We start from the raw sequence: 25,930 nt of genomic DNA, 5'->3' as shown, positions 1-25,930 counted from the left end.
GAATCTCTGTAGTATAAAAATAATCTGAAGCACTATGCAGATATCCTAGACAGGATGGCACACACATACACACACACAAAAAAAGGCAATAGAAGGGAGTGATGATGTCTTTAATGATTCTTTTCTTTCATTAAGGTCTTGCCTTAATTTGGTTATTCTTTTCCATTTTTCCCAAGTTTCTATGGAAACAACGAACCATACTGCTAGATGACGATGAATCATTGCGTTGCTGGCAACATCAGCCTGCACAGCTTCCTGCTTCGCAGTGAGCTCTACATTCTCCTCCAACTTTCTGAAAGTTTCAGAAACAAGGAATTTTCATCTCTTGGACATGAGCACCAAATGCTGTGCCTCTTGCACCTCCTGATGGACCTTTAACATTTTCTGTAACCTTCAAAGTTTACACTTAACCATATTAAACTGCATATTAATGCTACACAGCAAAAGGTGAAAAGGAAGACAGACTTTTGAATGTGTTTCCCCAATAAAGTTAATAAACATACTGAAGAACAAACATTCAGTTCTCTAATATAATAAGCTCACAGGCACCTCAACACCAGTAAGACAATGTGCTTAATTATGCAGCTGATCTAATCCCTTTTGCCAAATTCTTAGGGATCCATATAAGGAGGAAAATGCTTTTTACTACACGCAATTTACTACACCAGCCTTCAAGGGAATAAATTCATAAGGAGGCCCAGGATAATAATGCAATAGTGAATGCTTCACCACCCATGTGACCAGAGCTAGAAGTTTTTAAAGTTATGAATTTTTGCAACTTTAAGTGCAATTAATTGAAGTCCTAGACAATTCGGCTTCTCAAGGTCAAGGTTTTATTTTTTTGTGCTTATTTTGGCTGCCAAGATTGTAATAGAGCATAAATTTATGCTTCTCCCATCAAAGGAGCTGAGTTTGTTTCCCTTTCCATTTAACCTCCTGCCTGGAAGGAAAAATAACTAAGTACTCCAAAGCCAGATAATGCTGAACTTCATTTTAGATACTAGCCTTTTACTTCTCTCCTTTTCCTTCTGTTGATGATGGCAAAATTCTTCCTTTACAGTGCCCTAATGAGAATGCTAAAAATTTGCATTGAAAAGAGTTTTCCTCATGCACCGGTGTCAGAAAACAGCATCACCCAAGTTGTGCAGCACAGAATTACAAAGGGAATTCTTGCACATCCAGTCTCAGCATCAGAGCACTTCAGCATTGCTACGATGGAACGTTTTGTCACATAGCTTTAGAAAACACAGACACTTGCTGATCTACAAAGAGCATATGTTTTCAGTTGGCCAGTAGTAAGGGTTAGGCTGAGGAACATCCACTGGTCTGCAGGCACGATGGGCCCAGCAAAAATTCAGAGTTCCTTAAAAACAAATGCCTAAAATTTTGGCATCTATGTGTAAATTTTAGGCTCACTCTCCATGCACTGTCTTATATGAGGAAAGCATGGAAACTCTGACTGAGACAGGCCTAGGTAGTGTTCAATATCTTTTTCTAGACCATTGTGTGAACAGTCTTCATCTGATCTCCTCGCCAAACAACACCTGTGGGTTTTACTGTTCCTTTTCTCTGCAATTAGCAGGCTTTGGCTATCAAAGCCTCATTTCCTGGAGCTCCTTAGTGCCCTTCCTGCCATTTGACTGTGTCAGACACCATCTCCCTCCAGCCTGATGTTCAAGGTCCTGAGGGTACTTGCCACAGACAGCAAGAGGCAGTGGCAGTGCTGTGCTCAGGCTAATTTATGTGTGCACCCTCGCACAGGAAACTATGACATGATCCCAATGGCTGCTGTTACATTCTCAATATATGTCAGTGTTATCTGTAACCCTGAAGCTGGCTCTGCTGTGAGCAGGAAGCAAGAGCAGAACCCCCTCCAGACATTCCTTTCCCACCTACACTTTTCTGGGACTAACAAAGGATGCAGGTTCAATGACACTCCAAAAACAACGAGATATACATGTATGACATATAGATGACATGATACATGTATCATACTGCCAAATGGGATGGTCCTCTCCTTCCTGCCTCCATCAGCTAGATTTTGTTTGCTTATGGCTCTGTGGTGACTAGCACTGCAGAGCCCACAAATCAACAGAAAACTAATCTGCCCAAAATCCATTTTTTCTAGCAAGTCAGAACCAATATTCACTTGCCCAGTGCAGCTACACACGCACAGAGCAACAGGGCCCAGCGACAGATGCACTGGAGAACAAGGATTGCTCCTTTTGCCCTTGTTGGATCGTGTTGGCAGTAGAGGTGCAGCCTTTGAGACTTTCCAAAATCTGAAAGATAAAGTTTACCAAATCAATAGGATTTAGGTTTCTATATCAGTTAAGCTCCATTTAAACTCCTGGGCCTGTGTAAATGACCCAAGTGCTTTTGGAAACTTGGAAGCTCCTGGCAGCCTCTTCCCAAGAGCCCCATCTTGCTGTCCTCCATGCCCAGCACAGGGACAGCAGGGGCAGAATGCTCCATGGGACCCTGATGTCCTGAGCACTGCTGCTGCCACTTTTCTCTTTCTCTCCCACTCCTTGCCATACTTTCTGCTTGCCTCTGGAAATGCCTGGACCCAGCTGCTCAAGGGTTCACCCAGGGTCCATCCACTCCAGGGGGGCCAGGCTGCTCCCCTTGGAGCAGCAGCAGCTTCTGCCTGTTCAGCAGAGGAGGAGCCATGCAGGAGCCAGGCTGGTCCACGCAATCCCATCTGATCATACTGATGCCCTTGCAGCACGCTTTCTTCTCTGAGCAGGCAATATTTTACAAAGGTAGGAAAACAACACAAAGTGCCTCTTGACTGCACCACCACCTCCTCCCTCCCCAAACCTGGCTAAGATATCTGACTAATTTGACTCTCTGGGGCAAAACATGCTGGTCTGCACCCTTGCTGTTGAAAATGTTGCAAAAGCCACCAGATCTCAGCTGCAGCTTACTCTCAACCCCCATTCCCAAGCTGGCCATATCAGTGTTAGGGCTTATCAGAGGACAGTGACTCTGGCTTTTAACAGCCTTGAGGATATCAGCAAGAGGTTTAATTGCAAATTAGAACTGAATAAAACCTTCTGGGATGTTTTTACTAAAATGGGAATGTGTGCATGTTTACCACATTCTTTGTACAAGGAGAGGATTACTGAGGTCACTAGAGCCCTCAAGGGCTTGCTCTAACTTTATTTGCAGGCAGAATTCTTCATCCCAGATGAGACCAACCCTGGCCTTCAGGCAGGACTCAGCAGCCCTGGTAGCACACAGTCAATCAGACTCTTCCCATCTCACCCTCCCAACCATGTTTTTGTGGAAACAATTACATATCTATAAAATTGCATAATTTGCCAAACACATCACTTCAGAAATGTTTTCTCAAGAACTTTACCAGTATTTCTGAAGCTCCTAACAACTGTAATGAACATATTAACTTGACAGATGCTGAGCAGGAAATTCCCATCACCCCTTGGAAACTGGGAAACTTCACATGGTGCTTTCACCAAGTAGCATGACACAGGAGCACCCTGACATCACTGAAAAAGCATAAAAAATGGCAGCTGTCTGAGCTGGGTCAGAGAAGTGCAGCTTTCCAAGCAGGAAGATGTGCTAAACTGAGGAGAAGACAGGAACAATTGAGGAAGTTAATGAATTTGCCATGTGAGTTTGAGCAGGCTGTTAAATATGTAATGTCTGTCTGGCCTGGAAGCAGATCTGAAACCAAGTCTGAAACTGTATTTTGCCTTCATGCATACATAAAGAAGATACCTAGCGGAAATAGCAGTTTATAAAGTCCCCCCCTTGAGTGTCCACAACCAATATTTTCCCCACATCATATTTTTTTACTTGCAGAATTGAAGTGATGACAAGAAAAAAAAATCCTAAAAATTTTCTGCAAAGCAAAGATTCAGGAAGTCAAAGCATGAAGCACTCAAATGCAGATTTCCCAAAGCAATAGAAAAATCCTTCTGCTGGTGAAAACATTTTTTCTAGGTCAGCACACAAGTGGGTATTTTTATTTAGAATCATAACTGTATGAATGCGATGTTGTCTTTTTTGCTTAAAAACAAAAAACGTCAGTGGAGAGACAGTGAAGTACAAAGAGAAGCAGAGGGTACTGCAGCAGCTGCAGTCAGATGCTTCAGGCACAGCTGTAGCACTAACACATACATACCTGCCAGCAGTCCTATGAGAAGCATTACAACCCATCCTGACCAGGCATCCAGCAAACTCTTGATGAACTCCCATATGGATTCCTTACTTTTGCTTGTAATCTGAAATGAAGCACACATATAGATGTGTTGCTGATTTGGGTTGACCATTTTAGAGTACAAAGTTTAAAATAATTAAACTCCTAGGTGATGCATACAATTTCTCTACTGTCTACTTCCTTCAGTCCTAATAATTTATTCAGAGATGCTCAGCTGATTAAGTTGCAGCAGCCCTTTCAAACTTAAAAATTCAGGCATCCCATGTCCGTATATTTAAAAGTTCTCCTCAAGTCATCCCACATCTATGTGTTTAGAAGTTCTCCTCAAGTCATGCAAGAAGGTAGGAAGCAATAACTTTGGAAAACCCTTTGTTTTTGTCCCTGCCAGGATGGCTGTGGCCCAGGGATGTGAGGCATCACAGCCTGGCACCGGTACCTTGCGATGGCGGTCAGTGTCACGCGATTTCTCCCGCAGCCAGTCGATGGTGTGGAAATCTTCATAAGTTCCAACATCAGGAAAAGGCTCATCCAGAAAATCCATCAGGTTGCCTGAACCATTCATGTCTCCTGCATTGACCATATTAGGATCTGTATGTAGAGGAAAAACAAGTTTGTTAAGAAATTCAAGCAGCTTTGTCAGGCATTTCAGAACCAAGTTTTCTGAAATACCTCCACAAGCCAGGAAGTCAAGACAGCCCGAACAGTAGTCCTGGGGGGCACACACAGACTCTTCATATTTGCTTTTAAGAAAGCAGGGGTAAAAATATCCACTACATGTCCTACTAAGGCACAAGAGGAAATAAAAGATAGCTGTTCCCAAACTAAAACAAGCAGTTAGAAGAAGCATTTGATGGGAACTTGGATGAGGGCACGGGCACTTTGGAGTATGAGAATATCTATTGCAGCAAGGTGGTCTGTTCAGGGACATTGGAACAAGATGGGCAATGGAGAAGAAACCAGAATCAAAATGTACAAGAGACACAAACCTGACAGAGCAAACATGAAGAACATGAGCAGAAACAAACCTCACCACTCCCGCTAACTGGAGAGCTACTGTGTGTGTGCCTCTGGGATCCAGGCTCAGCTGCTGGCTCAATCTGCACGGGAGAAAGTGGCAGCCAGCTCCAGGAGGGCTCCAGCAGCTGGGCAGGGGTCCTGGGCTGGGACTGCAGGAGGCAGCTGTGCACTTCTACATCACTTAACAAAGTGCTGTTCTAAAGATTGTTAGTCCCATCCATCCTAAAAGAGATGCCTGGGAAATGGTGTTTTCCAGAGAATACCTAGAGTTTGTAATCTGAAATTATATGTCTAAAAAAAATCTGTCATCATAGAGTTACAAGGGAGAAACACAAAAACACGTAAGAATGGGGACATAGACTTTAGGGGTTGTACAGAACAGATCCTGCAGAACTCCTTGACTGACACAAAGTAACTTTTGCTGGTCACTGATGAGGCCAGCACAGCACCAATGACTGCCTTTGTTCCACCAGGTATAGAAACGTGAATTTCACAAGAATTTGAATCTTTGAAACTGTGAGGAAATTTCCCAACTCTGTAATTGGAACAGGCAAAAATGTAGCAGACAAGCTTTTAGTGGACTGTTCACAAATCCTGAAACTCTGCTCAGCCCTCTTTACTTAGTGTCTTTTTTCTTCCCCTCTCCCCATTTTCAACTGTTTTACTTGAAACCTTACCATGTAATTTTTTGCCTTAGTGGGGCCATGTAATTTTTTGCCTTAGTGGGGACTTGAGCAATGTAATAGGTATGAATACTCAGTTTGTCAGTCTCTGCTCTCCACTGTGTAGGGTTTTTGGGCGACACAGACAACGTGCTGAGCACAAGCAGCTGAGAAAAGCATTATCTTACAGGCAACCAGCAGGTCACCATTATACTATTAGGAAAAGCCCTTTCAAATGCAGAAATCAAGTAATCTCCAAGTACCACGGCTTGGAGTTTTGTTTGCCTGAAAGAGAATCAAGCAAGTGAATCACAGCCTGGGGAAGGAAACTCAATGCAGAGCAGGTGTCCCATGCAGCGCTGCAGAGCACAAATAAGCTGCCACAAAAATTGGGGTGATCTAAAAAGCAGAAGTTAAGAAAAGTAGCAGTGGAGAAGAGTGATCCTTCTCCAAGCTGGTGAGAGCACGCTCCCACAATGGCTGAGTGAAACGGGAATCTGAAGGTGGGATGCTGTGCCTCACCACAGGAGCTGAAGCTGCAAGGGGACGCTGAGCTGGGTGTCTCCTACAAGGACTGGAAAGGGAAGCTGAAATAAGGGGAAAGGATTAGACCACGCTATTACTTTGTAACGTTGTGATACTTTGCAGATCATTTGCTTCACCCAATTCTTCCCAGGCAGCGAAGCAGGGCCTGTAAGGAACGTACAGCTCAGACTGTCTGCCTGCACAAGGCAGCACCCTCTACTAAATAAACAAACTTCTGGAAACTGAAAGCATTGGCAACTTTTCCTTCATACCACAGGAAAATTACCCATCATGCTAGTTATATCACGTAAAAAATAGCTTTTTAAGTATGTTGTCAATGCCCAGCACATGACAGTATTGTGATGGATAATACCAGGCCAGACCACAAGTATGTAGGATAATTACAATCTCAGTCTGAATCCGTCCCAAAAATGCGTGCTACACAACATGTCCAAGGAGAGAAAAAATGTGCTAGAGACCACAGGGCCATGGAAGACTAAGAAAACAAACAAACTTTGTACTCAAGGTACCGTATCAGTACCTGGGAATTGCAGTGAACTGGATAACTGCCAGCCTTAAAGTTCACATGAGGTACTACGCTTTTGAAAGCAGAGATGTGATATCAGATTATGCAAAACACAATTTTAGTAAATAAAACCTAGCTACAGCACTTTTGGGCTGAGTACTACAGAGCTTCCATCTTATATCCTATCACCAAGCACTATAAATATCCCTTTCCTTCTCTTTATTTTGCATTTATTTCTCTCACTTTATTTTGGCATCTGTAACAATTTACAAGGTTTATTTCAGGATGAGCTAGGTTGCCCTCTGAGTGAAGTTTGCAGAGATGCTCTCAGTTCTGTCAGCAGAACTGGAGCCTCACACCAATCAGTCAGTTACAGATATTTTAATACACATAAATTAAGGACAAATTAACGTCATCCAAACATGAATTATAGCCAGGTGTACTGCAGCAATACACCCTCATGATGGCAAAAGCATGAACAGCCATGGTGCTGGTTGTCTCATCCAGCATGAGAAATCTGCACTATACCCAGGACACTAAAACCTGGACTCCTTTCACAGATGATGACAGGAAGTGAACTATTTACATTAGAATGAAAGAGATTACTTCCCAGAAGGGATCATTTCTGTTTATTGATCAGAAAGAGATGTCAGAGGTAGACATCTTCATCTGGTCTAATGATCACAATACTACCAGCTCAAAAGGAAACATTGCAATACCATGACATGCAAAATTAGTTACAAATGCAGCTCCTCAGAGCTGAGCATCTAAGAGACTTGGATGCTCTGACAGAGCTTATTGTATGCAACGAAACCTGCTGAGTCTTTCTGAGGAATTGTCTAACCTTTCATATTTTGTCCCTTTGCTGTTCCATGTCTTAGACATCCTTGCTGTCCTTTCTACTACATTTGCAGATGCTGATGCAACATAATTTGTGCAAGGGCTGTTTCCTGCATAGCCTCCATATTCTTTTCCTAATAATTTCTGGCACTCCACCAGCTTTTCCTAGGGCAGACATCCAACACTAAGCAGTCTGCTGTGACTCCTTGAGAGATTGGCCAGTTTGGAGCCTATCATTCTGTAATCTCTTAGGGACATTTTCCCCTTTATCCACTTTGAATTCCACCAGCCATTTCATTCCCTACAATACAGTAGAGACCCTTAACAGTGAGCACTCATTTTTCCTAACTTACTGTACTTACAACTGAACACATGTCTCAATAGTCTGCTTTAATAATTGCAAACAATTTCTTTCTAGAAGAAATAATAATTTGTTTCTAGAAACTGAGCTAGAAAACAAAGAAACCTGACCAAACCACCTATCTCTGGAACTCACAGGGTTCTGGTTAGCAGACTTCCCTGGATTTAGACCCATGCCAGACTACTGTGATCCTCTAGATGTAGCAGTCCTGGCAGGGACTGAGTCACAAATCAAGAAAGGTCACAGTGCTAGACTGAGAATTGTGCCTCCTGATAGAGGCTTTCCTGGCTGCCACATAACCTTAGACATCTTCCAGAAATCTTGGGCCAGTTCAATCTCATGGTCAGTCTCTGATCTCCCAGCCAGCCATGCTTGGTGCACAGTATTCTGAAACCATAACAAGTTAATTACCCTACAAATATCAGAGGAGCTGCATGAGAGCAAGCTGGAAGTAAGGGTCCAAGTATCAGCCTGTGAAGCTTTATGACTGTAGGAAACCAGATAATTTTTAAACACATAAGGAAAGCAAAGAAGAGATTCATGCAAACAAACAAGAAAAGCCAGGGTGCAAACACAGGGAGCTGCTGATAGACCAGAACACACCAACAAGCACAGCTGGTATTACATAGACACAAGATCTCATTACATTTAGTCGTGTTTTATCATTTTCTAAAGAACGAAAAGGTAGTAGTGTTATCGTATTTAGGGTCACTTTTTTTTTTGCAAGTCTCACAGTGAGTAAGCTCATCACTTGACTTTGATCAGTCTGGAGCTAAGTTCTAGAGAATAGTGATAAATCACATTTACAGTGAGAATGCTGACAAACTCAGCTTTAGAGCACTGTTACTTTACATTTGCACGTGCAAATGTAAAGCCACAGCTAGAAGAGCTCTATCAGTGAACTGACATTCTAGGTAGTATGCTGACTGACTGATCGGATATGAAATGTATCTGACATGGCAAGCACACACCAAAACATCCCAGGGTTCAAAGAGGCTGAAAAGTATACTGATGGAAAACAACGAGTTGAACAGTCATCAAAGGAAAAGTGTTGGCCCTGGCCTATTGCTCCTAGACATGCTAGTTCCATGCTATGTTCTCCTCATCCTGTTTTAATTGGATACATTGCACTGAGGCAGGCAGTATGATTTTTAATGCAATTCCAACAAGTTTCAAGTTACTTTCAACAGATCACAGTTACTGAATTACTTCAACACTTCAAATGTTTCTAGCAGACAAACGCTCACCTACATGCTTTGCTGTTTTCCTTGAAGTGGGGGGTTGCTATGTGACACATGACAGGATGCAGGCAGCAAAGGATACCTCTCTTCTGCTGTGCCATAAGGAATAAGTGAACCTTGCAAGAGGCTGGGAGAAGAAAGTAAAAGCCTGAATGCCAATTTCAAGTTTTTCAATTCACATTTGGAGTGCCTTTTTCAGGGTGTCCAAAGCATCACCCATTCCATTTCCAACAAATGTATCATGTGTTAGCCAACACACCAAAGGAGATCACGGTGTGTCTCAGGGCTTTTCTGTGCTCTAGTACCAACACATCCACTGTGATAAAACAGAGGAGGATAAAACAGACACAAAGCTTTTGAATCATGACTCCATCAGAGCTGAGCCCACCATTCACCTGAATTGTTGGTCAGATGAGCTGTGTTCATGTGGCATGACATGACAGCAGTTACCACAGAAATGAAGGTGCATGGGGGCTGTGAAAATCCCTGGGATTTATCTTCTGTAGTAGGCAGTAATGAACAATGAAATTTTATTGGCAATCCTCACCAGACCCCTTTTCACGGGCAGATGGTTTGGCCCTAATACTCTGTGCCCCTAATACTTGTATTGATTGTTCCAAGGACCAAGAGTGGTGCCCCAGCCTCATGGCCTTTATCTGCTCAAGGGGATCTGTCAAGCAAAGGCCCCCCCCATTGAGAGCTGGGCGCTCTGCCAGCATCCATCCACCCCACTCCCAAGGAATTTAGACCCAGTCACAGAGATGGACACAGAGCACTCTCCTCAGAGGGCCTGAATCCAGGCAAACAGGTCGGTGCTGCCAGCAGAGTGAGCTGAATCACAGAATCATGGAATGCTTCGGGCTGGAAGGCTCCGTGTTCAGAGGGAGCCCTAAGAGGGTGAGGCTGAGGGGGAAAGTTCCTAGAGCCCAGCACAGTTACACCACAGGTCTTCAGCACCACCTGGCCAGAGAAAATGGGCCTGACAGCTGAGGAGGCAGCAAGCAAGATTATTAACAGGGTCATCATGAAAAACATAAATGAAAAGTACAGGGAGATGATTATATCTTTTGTGGAGGGTTCAGAGACTGAGGTCAGCATAGCCTAGAAGAGACCAAGGGAGGCCAAGGTGGTGTGGATGTAATTCCCCTTCCACCACCTGCCACATAGAAGATGATTTAGAAATGGCAATGTGTGATATAGGAGACAGGTAAACAGTTATTAAACATTCTTCTCAACAAGAAGTAAGATGCTGTGGGCTGGTGATTTTACAAGAAAGAAGTCTTCAGCTAAAGTAAGCAGGCTGAATCCCCAGCAAGTTAAATGGGCGATTTTCTATAGGTTGAAAAATATTTACAGGCAATTTAAGATTATTCAATTTAGATGCTTCTGACTGAACAAGCCAAACAAGTTATTGACATTCTGTCTTAATGATGAATTTATAAAATGTGTTAAAATGGCCTTGAACCAGAGTAATCAAGTTCAGACCCCTGGAATAAGCAGAAAATACTGAACCCACTTACAGCCCTTTTTTTGAAACATAATATGGGGGAAAAAAATTTCCCTATAAATTGAGAAAATACAGAGGAAAGACAAGATTTTAAAATTGGCAAATGCCTTTCCTACAATTCAAGGACTAATTGCACAGCCTCCAAATACAAGTAAATAGCTCTGCAAACCCTCAGCTTCTCACCACACTAGCACAGGCAGGCTGCAGTATCAGAAACAGTACAGTAAAATATTGCAGTATTTTATTGTATGGCCCCACCACCACATATTATGGAGTTTCCAGCTATGATAGTGTGGTCAAGTTAAATACAGTCACGTCTTTGATGTGCAGCTTTACCCTGAATAACCTCTATGGAAAAAGCCACAGCAGAGCTCAAAAAACACAGGGCACCAGATCACAGAGGAGAGGCCTTGGAGAGAAGGGAAAGGCAGGAGGGAACATTTGGGATAAATGGCAGAAACTGAGGCACTCCTCTGAGCAAACCACAGCCTTCAGCTGTCCCCCTGTCCCCCCAGCCACCACCCATGCTCATGGGGTGAGCCCAGAGAGCAGAGCTGGCCAGGAGCACAGGGGCGACACGGACGGGAGCTGACACCCAACCAAAAGGGCTTCCCACCCTTCCATCTTAGCCAGACTCCCTTTTCTCCTTTTCTCCTCCATTCTCTTCCTCTGAGGGGTAAACCACACCCCAGCATCCCACTCCCTGCTCCTTCCCACGATGACTCTCCCTTTAGAAAACAATTTCTTTTGGTATGAAATATCCTGTGCCTGCTCCCTTCAAGTTTTCTTGGAAAGTCTGAGCAAAATTAGTTCAGCTGCTCAGTTATGTCAGAAAAGAGGAAAAAAAAATCCCAGCTCTTTCCCTGCAAGCTGCAATTGGAATTTTTGCCAAAACTGGCTCTATATAAAAAAAATGTTAAACTCACATCTCTGTTTCCAGTGAGTCTTAAAGGTCCCTCCAATAAATTTACTTGTTAGTACAGATGTTGAGGCTGTGGAAAAAGCAGGAGGGAAGTATCACTACCTCTGGAATATTCATCTGCAGTTTTGAAATTGAGCTGAAACATCTCTATTAAAGGATGCTCCTCTGCTAACAGCCCAGAAGTTTGGGCAGATGAGCCTCATGAACTGTATCAACACCATACCCCCTTACTTCTTGAATGAATCAAGATTTGATTAGGTAAAACACTGGAAACCTTCAATTTCTGGGTAAGAAACCACATTTCAGGAGACAGGACACCCTGGAAACCAGCCCTAACAGTATAGGGGCATGTATGGTTTCTATTCTTGGTTTCCCTCAAGTCCTCTTCTTCACAAAAAAGAGGGGAATTTCCATTCTGAACCAGTGGTTTTTACTGCCACAGAGCTCTAATCCACGTCTGAAGAGTCAGGGGTGCTACAGGGTTTTCCTCCTCATGTCAGACACAGCTGAGCTTTGCAGCACCAGATTTCCAGTGCTGCTCTTTGCCTCTTCATTCAAAAAATTTTAAGATTAAGGAAGAAAACCAGGTTTGGAACTGCAAAAAGAAAAGTGAATGTGTTCAGAGAGAGCAGAGTTACACTGTCAGAAGGGAGGTGCCCTGGTACACAGTTACTCCTAAACAGCTCTTTCCTGAAATGGAATGTTCAATGGCATTCAATGCATCTCTCACTGAAAACCTTTCTGAGCCTTCAGCTTGAAATAAAACTGATAAACCCACATTGGAAAAGCCATTAATCTGTTCTAGCATGTCACTTCTCGTGATTCAAGCAAAGGCTGTGAGTCATTTTCACACAGGAGGGGGATGTTTTCCTGTCCACAGGGCACTGGCTTTCACTGCTGCCTTTGATGCCAATGGGCCACACAGCTACAGTTATTTCATCCCCCTGAGAGGAAGCTTCTGCAAGATGGGGAGACCCTTTCCTTGGGGTGACGCTTAAGAGCAAAATGTTAAAAGTGCTGTAGGAACAGCAGCCTAATGTAACCCTGACAGAGTCTCTCTTTTGACATTAATAATCATGCGTGATCTTTTAGTTCTGCCGGGCTAGAGATGAAGAAAGCTGAAAAAAACCCAACAGCTGGTGTGTACGTATGCACACACAAAAAATGAATTAAGATGCTTTTGCTACAACCTCTCACTATGAGGAAAAATTAACACACACCCCCTCCCCCCCCCCCACACCCCTGCTGAAAGCTGCAGCGTGGTGGCAAAAGCAACCAGGAAAAGGACTGGTTCCTCCGGGCACCACACCCCTTCTGAGGGTTGAGCACCATGCTGAGCTAGGAGCTGTTCAGGCCTGAGAAAGGCTGAAAATGACACAACATCAACCTCCAACACAAGCAAGATGCCTCTGGACTCTGGAGGAGCCTGGGGGTTGGGAGCATCCCCTTTTCCCCTGCTACAGCACCTGGCTACAGTCACAATCCTGCTCCCTTTGCCCTCCAGGTCAGCAAACAGCAGCTCCATGGTGAAGCAGTTCCCAGCCCCAGGAGGTTCCAGAGCTCCAGAGGGGCCTGCTCTGCTCAGGCAGATAAGAAGTTCCCTAACCCAGGGTCAACATTCCCCATCTCCTTCTCCTCTGCTCCCTGTTTAAAGGCTACCAGCCACTGCCTTTGAAAAGGTACAACGTGTGGAAGAGAGGCCCCTGTGGGCACAGGCGCTGAGCACTCCTGCAGCCAAGTGCTGGAGGCCTGGCGTGGCACCCCAGTGCTGCCAGGGAGAGCCCCTTCCAGCTGGGGATGACCCCGGATTCCCCTTTTATGCTAAGCAACTCTTAGGGCACTTCAATCCTTAATTTCTGAGGGCCTTCAGCATACACACAGGCTGGTGCCCTGTCTACCTGCACAGACGTGTGACTCAAATTGAGAGACCAGGAGAAGCCCTGCCTGGCACACATTTCCATAGGGCACTTCCATATGACCCGGAGGAGGGGGGGAACCCCTCAGACCTGCGGAACCCAAGCGTGGCAGCCCTGCTGTTCTCCTGGCACGGGCAAAGAGCCAGGTCTCAGCCACTCTCCTGGTGGGCAAGAGCACAGCTCGGCTCACAGCCAGTGCTGGAGAGAACTGAGCCAGCCTCGACTCCAGAGGGAACCAAGAAAAGAAACCCAGCGTTGGCACTGACAGGATGCAATTTCCCCCCCCCGCCCCGATCACCTCATGCAGCAACAGGTTTGTATTTCTATCACCTTAGAGGCTCAGTCTTGAAAAAACAGGAGAGGCTCTGTTGAGAAAAATAAAATTGATTTTTTTTTTTTCAGTTTGGAACAACAATTGTTGTTTTGTACTTCAACAATTCATTATCTACTTTTCCCCCCTGCCACACCTTATTTTCTGATACTGACACAACTGCATACCTGATCACTGGAAACCAGAATTCACCCCACCCTGGGATGTACAATCTACTTCAGCATGGGAAATCCAAAATATCTCCCCTTAATGTATGGGAGAGCACACAGCGATTCCAGGCGTGCCACATTTTTCCAATAGTGGGAACAAATTACTTGAACAAAGAACAGGATTTGGAAGAATAAAAAAAAAACTTCCTGTAGGCCAGGAGTAAAAAGTCACCTGACTCTCTGCCTGATGAAGCTGCAGCTTAGTCATCCTCTGTTCTCTGGCAAAGGCATGGAATTATTTATCACAATTGTTAAAAAAATATATAATTTTCTGATTAGTACAAGCTCAAAATTAATTTAGTTTCTCACACTGCAACGTGCATTAGAATAAAGTTTAAAAAATTAAGAATTTTAAAATACTAAAATATATTTTAAAAGCTATACAGAAAAAAAAGCCCTACAGGAGAGTCAACATTTTTTTCCTTTATAGATATATATTAATGTATTTGCACAGAGCACATAATTAAACACCCATGTTTTCCTGAAACCAGGAAAACAGACTCTGGACTTTGCTTCCACAAATATTAAGTCCAAAAGCACAATTTGCCTGGGATTTTTCAGCCTTTTGGTGATCGGCATTTTGCAAGAGAGCAAAAATCCGCTTGTCATCTCCTACGTTCCTTTTGGAAAAGGATTTTTCACATTTATATAGGACAAGGAAAAACTGACCTTTTACTACAGCAAATTATGCAGGAAACCTGTCGGACTAGGTGCTTTGAAACCACATCAGCAAAAATTAACAATAAAGGAAAAGCCTCTTTCCCCAAATACACCTCTTAACCCCTCAAGCAAGTTAATCCTCATTCCTTTATAAGCTTAGACACAACAGCAACTTCCTTTAAGCATCCAGGGGAAAAAAAAGAAAAAGGCAGGGTATTCAAGCAAACCACTATTGCTGCTCTCTTTGCGCGACTGAATGATGATGGCTGCTCACGTAAGTACAGAATTCCGCAGACACCCGAAGGAGCCATTGGAAAGTACAGGGAACAAAGGGCCTTCTTTAGCTATAAAGCTCCATCTGGCAGCATTTCTACGGGAGATGCCAACCGGGAGATCAGCACAGAGCCAGCAGGCAGCCTCTGCACCTGCAAACCCTCTGCTTGCAGAGAAAATGTGCCGCTTTATTCCCCAGCAGAAACTCTGCCCGACCGAGCTGGGGCTCCACGACTGGAGCACAAGGGCAACTGGCAAATTATTTTTTTTCGAAGAATTATGTTGCTTACCTGCAATGCAACATCATTTAGGCCAATCCCAATGATTTTAATAGCATCCTTCCTTGGGTGGTATGGCTGCAGCAGCAGTGATGTCATGGGGAGGAAGCAGTAACAATCATGTGACTGCATCCTCCGTCTATAGGATATCTGATCGGGAGACGCACCGGCCTGCAATCCTGCGGGATTACACCGCAAGCCTCTTTATCCTGCCCTGCCTGTTCCGTCACCACTGGAAACACGCTGCTTTTTCCTTTTCCTAACCTGAGCTAATCAGTCGTTCTGTGCATCTTTTATGCAACAGCACAACATTCAGGTTTCTCACGAGGTAAAAGCATAGGAAGTATGCTGTGTGCATGCCTGCAAGTATTCCTGGTGACTCTGCAGGCCAGGTTGCTGCTCTGTGAAATATCACAGCAGCTTGGAAATGAGACAAACTGCAATTTCACCGTCCCTTCTATTTTTCTGGCACTGCATTTCAAGCTTATCCAAATTGACTTCCCTCCATCTTCTGTCATATTCATGATTTGCAAGCCTCCCTCAAAGGTGTCATCCTTGTTACCTTCATTTCTTAATTCTTCCATCCATCCACTTCTGCCTTTTTCTCAATGCAACTGTCACTGCTTGAAAGACCCTCTCCTATATTCCAGGCTACTTTTCCTTTCCAAAACATCTGCTTAAGCTTTCCCAACTGCTGAAAACCTAGAACTTCTTAAAATACTTTTTTGAAAAGGCAATTAGCCTGACTTTCACATTTTGGTTAACTGTGTATAGCGTCTCAACTGTAATATTGGGATTTTTGGTTTTGGGTGTTTTTGTGTGGGTTTGTTGTTGTTTTTGGGAGGTTTGTGGTTTTTGAGGGGCAAGGGGAGTGTTTAAGAATTTTATCATGCTCAGCAATGTATTTGATTTCTACAAGAAGATAAGAATTGCCAAAGTTCTGACTGCACAGATTTTGTACACGCCACCAGGGCTGTATTCTGCAAGGCAAGAGGTTGTAACTGTTCTTTCTGAAGACCCTGTACATGTCTGTACGTGTGCAGCGTGTTGTATTTCAGGACATTCCCCTTACTGCTCACCTTTCTGAATATTGTGCAGACTGGTTTTACCCCTACAGGTGTCCAGGCAGGGGCTTTGTATTTCCAAGCAGATGCAACAGCTGAGTAGAAGGAGGTCTTGCACAAGCACCCATGAAAATACCCACAGGTGACTGAAGGCACATAAGTGACTTCCACTCACTTCAAAGTCGAAGGAATTCACTTCTGGAAGACCTTTCCATCCCATGTGCTTGAGCAGTAATTTATGGATGTGATATGTATTCCTGATAGGAACTCCCCATGCAAAGCCACACACTGGATTTTACTCAGAAATTTGAACACTCAGCTTGCTTCCCCTGAAGTTCCCACACCTTTCTGGAGCAAGAATCATGCCTTTAGAGGTTTGATTATGCCCTTCACACACAGCACTGCAGATCATAATCCTCTACCACTCATAGATCAGTAACAGCCCCAGGCCTTCATAACTGTGTCAGTGAAATGTGGAAAAGTGATGCAAGTGCCAGCTTCCTGCCAGCATCTATTCTTTGTGCCCATTAAAATCAGTATTAATAGGTCAATTGAATTTGTGAAGGAAGCTGAACACTGAGCACTTGTTTATTTTCTTGATAATACAACTGCAATTTCCTTCAATCAGTTTATGAGAGGAAAATATGGAAAACAGGAAGTAGCATTTACTTGGTGAAACATCTACACCTGGGAATTTCCATGCCAAAGACACACACTTGAACACAACACTGTGCCCTAGACAAAGAATAGTAATTTTGTATGCTTAAAAAGTGAGTGTTAGGGTCTCAATCCTACATTTTTTTTCCTGGACAGACTTTCCTAAATTAATTTCCTGGTTTTATCTTGTCTATTACCAGCTGATCTCATTAGATCTCCTACTGCAAGTACATTTTTAGTTGGATGGTCAAACTGCAGACAAACTAAATTGACAGAATACCTGATTCTCTATTGAAAATACAATATATATCTATGCTCAAATGTTAAGAGATTTTCAGAAATTGTAAGGAACCAGAACCAGCTCCTAAGAAGCTCTGAAATCCAAGAATATGGAGATTTTCAAAGTGCAAGCAAATGATTTAACTGACATTTACAGATTCTAAAACCAAATCAACTTTACTCCTTGGTATTTTCTTCCAGTGCTACTCAGTCAATTGAGTGATCTCAGAGAAAAAAATACATTCTTCACATGTTGTTTTAGACAGGCTGTTCTTGCTGTTGTTAGCCTGCAGTTTCTCAAGTCTCTCTGCAAATGCTTCTTCCTCTCAAAGATGTACTGCACTACAATCATAAAGGAGGTTGGGGTCAAAACAAGCTGTGATGGGCCCTCTTCTCCAAAAACCAAAAGACAGAGTTCATCTGACTCATTATAATTATAATTTTTACACTGCACTTACCTTTAAGTCCTGCAAAGTGCTTAAAAGAACTGCAGCAAGAAATACAAATAAGATTTCATTGTTACAAGAGAAAACCCAACCCGACGTACCCATTATGCTTCTGCTGTTGCTCCTGACGGCAGCGAGACAGGGACAGTGGCTGTTCCAAATGCCTATTTCTAGCAGACTGTTTAAAAATAACCTAAACTCTGTCATACCCTTGATGCCTTGCAAATACTGGAGAGACAGGAGTCACATGTCCTTGCTATGATTTTGCCTGTGCTCCTGCAGCTTGCAGGGCTGCAGAGGGAAACTGAAAAATGGCCGTTGCGTAATTATGCAGATTTAATGTTTCCTTTGTGTAAGCAGCAGTAAATGCCAGCCTAAAAAAGCCCACCAGCATTCTTCTGAGTGGTTTCCACCTTGGAATTAGTCACAAGTAAGATAATACAGACTATGTAAGAATTAATAATATCAACTTGTTTTCCACACTAATTTGGAAAGTGCAAATGTTTGTTATGAAAAAAAGGCAGTTCAATGTGTTTTAAGTGGAGCTACCCAAGAATTCTGGGAATATTCAACTACGAACTTCTGATACAGCTGTCAACTTATCATGACTGATAAGCACATGGAAGAACATATCTGCCATTCCTTACACTCTGCATCTCTTTCAGGTCTTAAGTATAACCCCTGTAGATCTTCAGTTTCCCAGATTTTCTCTTACCTTTATTTGAAAACTCATTACATTAACCTAAATTACAGTGTTATTCAAAATATTATTTTTTTTTCCTTAAATCATCAGGAATGTGGCAGATATAAAAGTTTCAAGAAATATCTTTGACATATAAGAAAACCCTTTTTCTGTTTATGGCAAATTATTTTATTTTATAGAAGAAATACTTTCAAATAATACAAAAATGACACAATCATACAGAACTGTGACAAAAACAAGAGAGATGAATACTGAATATGATAACTCATTGCCACATCAAGACAGAACTCATTATAGCAGTCAGAATCACAGACCCACAAGATACACCGACGACATCTCACAGCGGCCACAATTTAAAAACCCCCTGACAGAGAGACCACCAGACACTGCCCCTTGGTTATAGTCACAGAACAATTTAGGGTGGAAACAAGGTCCCCACCCCAATCCCTGCTCAAAGCAGGTCTAATGTGACCAGGATGCTCTGGGCTATATCCAGTTAAGTCCTCATCCACACTATGGACAGAGAGCTCTGCCTCTCTGCACAACCCCTTCCAGTACCTGACCAGCCTCACAGGAACACGGTGTTGTCTGTTCTTAATACACAGCAATCACTTCTGGTGTCACTGCACGCTAACTTTGGATAAACACTACTGTGTGACACCCTCCTCTGGAAATGAGAAACAAAATTCTGACTAACTGGTCTTTACTTAAAGTAATGAGCACTGAAAAGCTTGCTGGCCCTAGACTTTTACCCAAACACTACAAATTTCTCATGTGATTTGGCTTTTATCTGCATAGTTTCTGAAAAAGTCTAGTTGTGCCAAAGGAGCCCAATATACACCCACCAAAACTTACAGGCAAAACAGGCTTCAGGATGAATAGCACAATAAATGCTAAATATACTTCATTTTCATATAAATTGCTATATGATCACAACACTTGATGCCTGTAATGACTATAGACCATATTAGGAAACAGGAAATACTACCTTAAATGTTTGTGTTTATTAACATTTATGCTTACAATCTTTTTTCCCCGTTACTTTTTGCCTCAGCGTGGATAAGTAATTAAATTTCTCTTCCAGGTTTTCTTGACCTTTGACAAGGTAATAGAGTCTAAGTTCTTGAAACTCACAAAGAAAACTTACTTACAGAATATTTGAAAATATTCTGATAGGTCTGTTTGTTTTTTGGCCCTTGTTCTGATTTCCTGACACAGAAAAATCTGGAACCAATTTGATCTTTAATTAAGAGACAACATGATCTTCCTTTGGGGTTATTCCAGTAATTTGCAAAGTCAGTCTTGTGTTGGGCACCTCTCTTTGCAGGTAATGTATAATTAGGAAAATATGAGAAACTCTATTATAGTAGCTTAGTAAAGAAGTATTTTTACATACTTGCAGGATGCAAGGACACAAAACTGGCATTCTCGGGAATTTAGGGTGACAGTCTTTCATTAAAATGGATGGTTACAAATAAAATTATTTCTTACGAGATTTTAGCTGGTCCAATTAGTAATCAAGTGAGCTGTACCTTCCAGAATTATACACCTTCCTCCTGGAAAGTGTTACTGCTCAACAGAACTTGCTTGCAGTAACCACAGAGCACATCCTTTAGGATGAACATGTGTTTAAACAGCCTTACTTAAAGCAGCTGCTTTCTGAAATCAGAACATATGTGCTTTCCTGAATCAGATGAGAATCTGTAGAACTGTAGCAATTACTGTAATAGTCCATTAGCAGGCTTTCCACACAGCTAGCTCAAACTGCTCCTTAAATTCCCTTTTCATTAAACAGCAAAACAAAGACCTGTCACCCTTTTCCTTCCCCCGTTTAAACTGAAGATCTAGTTAAGAATATAAAGATACTTTAAGACACAACAGAAATGAAAACAATCTATTAGTGCACAGTAAGAACATGCAAATGAATTCTGCAACGTTTAGCATCACTTCTAATTAGTGTTAAACACATTGCAGGTGATAATATTTTGCTATAACACAGACAGTGCTAAAGAATACAATGTACATAATAAGCTACAGATAATAAAGCTGAAAAAGTGACAATTTTAGAACATAGTATTTTCATTTCAGGTATCAGAAACAAAACCAGCTCAATGGTTCCATTCTACTGTATGACAAATACTGAGGAACAAAATTTCAGTCTTAAAATACATCTTAAAGTAGGTATTTTCCTTCAAGGAAAAAAGGCACTATAAATAAATTACACTACAGTGAATTTGCCTGAACTCACTTTGTTTCTGTCTTCCAGCCTTTAAGTCAAATAAAACAGCATAAAAACTGTACACGCTCTTAACAGGATAGTCGATCTTTTATAAAATAAGTTGTCTTCAGAGATGTCAGTTTCACAACAAGGAAAAACCAAGCCTTGTTGCAGTCGCTATTATAAAATATATATGTATATATATTTATATATATGTTTTTGTTTATGTTTACTTTTTTTAACTTTTTTTATTTTTTACAAAACGTGTATATTAGCTTTTGCACAATTTTTTTTTTAAAGAAACTTGTCTAATCTAAGAACTTCATTAAAATAAAAGCGATAAATACTTCATGTTTACAATGCAACATGTCATACATCATCAGCTGGCAGAGGAGGTATGTTAATCCTTGGTCTTGTAAAAAAAGCTATCTTCTCTCTGTGATCAAAACAAGAGAAAAAAATAAATAAAATTATGCCTACGTTTCCCCTTCTCCCCACAAGAACATGGTTTCTTTACTCTGGTTAATGGTTAGTGTTCGTTATTTATGTACTGAACTGGCCTTTTATTTGAGTACAACAAACTTCCAAAAACTACTGAACCTCACTATATACTTCTGGCAACATTCCTTTGAAGACAATTACTATTTTTGAAAACTTGGGTGGAAGCTTTATACAATTCACTGAACTTCAGTCATAGTTAATTGTAAAAAGGTTTCACAGGACAAGTTCTGCATTGCAAAGTTCACTCTTGTATGTTTTGCAAATAATGTCTACAAAAATGAAGGGGAAAAAATATGGCAACTCTGGAAAAAGAGTCCAAAGAAAAGGCTTATTGAAAGAAAATTCCAGTATTTTATGAGTAATTTTTAGGGAGAGTGTTACTAACAATTTACATGTATTACATTAAGCAGATTATTTATGTCCACAGGCTTCTATTGAAGAACTTCAATACAATTGACTTCACAGCAACTAGGCTAAGTTGGAAGAATCACCTAAGCTATGTTTATATTTAAAGCTTTTATTTTTTTTTTAAATGTCATATATACTAGAATTGTAACACTGCAATTTTATCTTAGCTTTGGCTCTTTTGCAGAACAAAGCATTCAGAAAGAACTTACATCCAAATCCAGATACAGTTTAACATTACTGATTAATTACTTATTATTAAAATCAAAAGAGACACAAAATTTAAGCTAAATGTTTCAGAAAGCTTTAACCAGATTAATGAACTGTTGCTATGCTATTTCTGTATGCATTACCACTTACCTAAAAGTCTGCACCTGAATAGGTTCTTTCTGATTTTGCCCACGCAACTGGTATATTTCTTTTGATGCTTTCTTTAGCATCTTTTCAGCTGCTTGCTCTTGGTGATGTTCAAATTTGGTCTGTCTGGTCTGAAAACAAGAACATGATGTTTAAAAAGGCCATGTGAATAAATAAAACACAAGAATATTCACAGTAAAATAATGGATTTTTTTCCCTACCCATGACAATGAAACCACACAAGTACACTGTCTGAAATAGCTGATCATCTAAGAACTATAAATGCAAAAGACTGAGTTGTTTCATTGATTAATGCTCTTCAGAAAGACGTAATAAATTAAGAAAATTTACTGCACATAGATCTGTCGAACAAGATCTTACTATAAATTTGGGCTCAGCCTTTGTCTCTGATAATCCAAAATCAATTTTGTCTGTTGAGCAGTTTTGCCACCTTTTCTACAACTTCTTTCTCCAAAAACAGGGAAAAAAATTACATACTTAGGGAACATTCCAAATAAAAGAATAAATATCAAATCAGCAAAATTTCTTTAAAATACCAGAAGAAAGAAAATTATTAAAGTTCCAATAACAAATACCTAAACAAAAAGAAATGAGCAACAAATAAACAAATAATTTTTATTGTGCTAACTTCAAGAATATAAAATAAACATTCACTGAGATTCTGTACAAACAGCTCTTCAACCATCTTATCAAAATGAAGACATTTTGAAACAAGAAGTTTCTGAGCAAAATGAGTACATATGTCATATTACCATACCTGCCTTTCTGCTTCCTTCAACAAGTTTCGGAATCTCTCATCCCGAAGGACCCAGTGGGGTAAATCTGTCTGCCCTCGGAGCTGGGCATCTTCCAGACGCTGTCTCAACTCTCTTAGAACACATATCTCCTCATTCAGCTGTCTCTGTCGAGTTCTGGATGCCTGGAGATCCAGCTCCAGGTCTAAGGATGTCCTTGCCATAAGTTCAGCCAAAGATGATCTGCAGGACTGTTGAGTTATCAGGATTCAAATGAAATGCACAATATATTATTCTCAACATAGTTTACTGGTCTGTCTTTAGCTCTATAGACCATACATTTGCTGTACTTACTGCACACACAGTCTTTTCCACATGAACTTTTGGAGTATTTACATCCCCCAGAAAAGGCTCGATAATGTATGGTGAAGAAAATCCCTACAGCTAAATTTTTCAATTAATACTTTCTACTACTTCCTTTCACAGTTTCCTTTCTACTTACAAATATTTACCTAATGAAGTTTATGGACTAAAATTCCATGTTATGATGATAATAAAAGAGATGCAATAAGAAAAACCCAATGACATCATGGCATCAGAGCATCTTCGCAAGACTCCTCTTAAAGGGCTTCATTCAATATTGCTTTTAAGATACATTCAGAATCAAAATGGGAGGCATGGCTGTTTACCTGCCAACACCAGCAAGGCATTAACTTCTGCTGACCAGACTACATTTTATTTAATTTATATACACAACATTAAGGCCTCATCTGCCCTTCTCTGCCCACTTGTTTGACAGCATGATGGGGTGGCATGGGGGCAAAAGGAGAGCTTAACCTATTAGTTCTTGAATACTTTGGTTTCACATACTGTTATTTTTTTAGGCTGTATGGGAGGGGAGATGCATGTCTTAATGTCACATTCACACACACATCTCTGAACCTGCACCCTGCACCATAAACTAAATTTGAAAGATTTTGAAAGAAACTTTACATCTGAATCAATATAAATTCAGTCCACATTAAACTAATTTTTGTCCACCTTGCTTTTTTCCCTTCTTTAAAATTGATCACAACTTTATTTATCTTTTTTAAGTCTACCTTTTAGCTTAGAAAGTCCAAAACAAACCCAAAACATGCACCCTGCCCCAACTACATTACAGAAGTTTGTCCCTTTCCTAAAAGGCTTGGAATGCACCTGTAGATATCTAAAGCTCCCAAGTATAAAAGTACTATTGTTCTAGCAATTTAATGAAAGCTAAAGGTCATTTTCCTAGGCATACCTGTTTATACCGTAGAGTCCGCCTCTCCAGCGTATTCCGGACAAAAGGGGACTTCCTTGGCAGGGTGGAACTGTCACTGTCACTGCGATACAGCTGATTAGAAAAGACATGGAAAATAAAGGTTGCTTGAAAGATCATCTTCATTAAGAAATTTGGGTTGTTGGGTTTTTTTTTGCCTTTGAGATTTCCTTTTTAAAGTACACTGAAACTATCTTGCTTTAAGCAAGCATTTCTTCACTTATCTATAAACATTTTTATATAATAACGCTTATATATGTGGTAGTTACAATAATTCAAGAAAACTTACAAACCATCAATGTTTTACAAGTAAGTTTCATCAACCATTCCACTAAATATCCAAGATAATCTAACCTAATAAAAAGAGGGAGGGAGGACTCAAAAGCCGTAATATTTCATCCAAAACATGTCCTGTCATGAGTACAAACAATACAGTCTCCCACTTTCTCCCCGTATCTGATTTTAAGTAAGTGCAGGTTAAGTGAGCACAGAATTTAAAAATCATTTCCTGAATTTTCAAACTCCAGCTCTCAGAAGCTTATGAAAGAGTACAATCAATAGTTATGATAATATTGCAAAACCAATACCCATGTATTGATCTGCAATACCATAAGCCAGCTGCTTATTAAGTCTTCTGCCACTGAATGCAGCAAACAATAAATGTGACCTTGAAAACTGCTGTGCTGGTCCTCAATTATTTGCACCAGTGCATCCAGGAATCCTATGTCCCACAGTAACAGGCACCTTATGACTGATATTCATGACAGCAACTGAAGTCATATGAATATTTATGCAATGACCCTAAGATTAAGTATTCAGTGCCCTTTTTCAAACTTTTACGTATGTGAAAATTAAACATGGCTTCTAAGCTAACTGCTTATACACCTCATGACAGCATTGTAAAATCAATCACCCACACCTAACACCTAAGGTTGCCTGGGAAAAGAGCTTAATACCTAATTTATCATATATTCTTAAATTTCTAATTAAATCCATCCTGGTAAAAACTCTTAAAAAGAGTCAGGGAAGCTCTTCCCCACTGCATTGTTTAAGTTCAATTAAAGATTATTCATTAGTATTAAAAAGTAATATATGTTTCTTATAAATGCAATGAAATCTTATAGTGGCATTATCAAAAATGTGTAATATACTTGTGTGTGGAGACCCCTTCCCCCTCCTCCTTTTCAGGCTTTACTCACTCTGCAAACATATTGACTTCGTGCTCCAGGCGAAAAGGTCTGGGAGCGAACAATTGTGCTACTGCGAACAAAAGCAGAACCCCGTGGCCTGCGGCTGGCTCTCTCTTTTGGAAGAATAGCAACTTCTTCAGGAAACAGATCCTCAGTGTTAGTTTCCTTATCCACCTAAAATTTCAACAAAGGACATTTTTTTATTTCTTCCTTATTTTCTCTCTCCTAGCAAAGACAATCAGACATTTCAACAATATCAAAAGTAAACAACTTGCCCTGCTAGCTAGATTCAAATTTTAATGAGCACTGAGAGGATGTATCACCTCACTTTTGTAAAAGTTTTAAAACTGAGTCATTCAAAATTGTGAGATTACCTTTCAGAAGCCTTTGCTGGAGCAGTAACAATTATGAGATGCAGTTATATCACAGCTGCAGAGCACAAGGACTGCATTCAGGATTGGCAATTGGGCATTACCCAAACTACCACCTGATCTCCAGCCTCAACAGAAGAAAACTGAGTGACCTTTCAGTAAGCACAGTGACTCTGAAGCAACCACCTTAAAACTAGAGGAACTTAAGACAAGGAAGGAAAAAGGGACTG

The 25,930-nt window shown here is 41.1% G+C and overlaps 2 protein-coding genes across 4 annotated transcripts in view; both read right to left on the bottom strand.

Annotated features, from left to right (window-relative positions):
• The window catches only part of CLCN4 (chloride voltage-gated channel 4), a 44,576-nt gene extending 26,510 nt beyond the window's left edge, over positions 1-18,066 (bottom strand). The window contains exons 1-3 of the mRNA XM_041416529.1: positions 18,002-18,066; positions 4,623-4,774; positions 4,151-4,250 (exon numbers count right to left, since the gene is read on the bottom strand). Of these exons, the coding sequence (XP_041272463.1) occupies positions 4,151-4,250; positions 4,623-4,774; positions 18,002-18,005 (256 nt within the window). The 5' untranslated portion in view covers positions 18,006-18,066. The remainder of the gene's footprint in view (positions 1-4,150; positions 4,251-4,622; positions 4,775-18,001) is intronic.
• Positions 18,067-18,747: 681 nt separating this feature from the next.
• Positions 18,748-25,930, bottom strand: part of WWC3 (WWC family member 3) — a 99,639-nt gene continuing 92,456 nt past the window's right edge. For all 3 annotated transcript variants that reach the window (XM_041416488.1, XM_041416486.1, XM_041416487.1), the window contains exons 19-23: positions 25,339-25,503; positions 24,122-24,214; positions 22,863-23,090; positions 22,088-22,215; positions 18,748-21,257 (exon numbers count right to left, since the gene is read on the bottom strand). In XM_041416488.1, the coding sequence (XP_041272422.1) occupies positions 21,191-21,257; positions 22,088-22,215; positions 22,863-23,090; positions 24,122-24,214; positions 25,339-25,503 (681 nt within the window). In that variant the 3' untranslated portion in view covers positions 18,748-21,190. The remainder of the gene's footprint in view (positions 21,258-22,087; positions 22,216-22,862; positions 23,091-24,121; positions 24,215-25,338; positions 25,504-25,930) is intronic.

This window comes from Onychostruthus taczanowskii, unplaced genomic scaffold, assembly GCF_017590055.1.
Source record: "Onychostruthus taczanowskii isolate IOZ18803 unplaced genomic scaffold, ASM1759005v1 scaffold52, whole genome shotgun sequence".
Lineage (NCBI taxonomy): Eukaryota > Metazoa > Chordata > Aves > Passeriformes > Passeridae > Onychostruthus > Onychostruthus taczanowskii.
The sequence above is the reverse complement of the archived record's forward strand: the minus strand, read 5'-3'. Positions and strand labels throughout refer to the sequence as shown.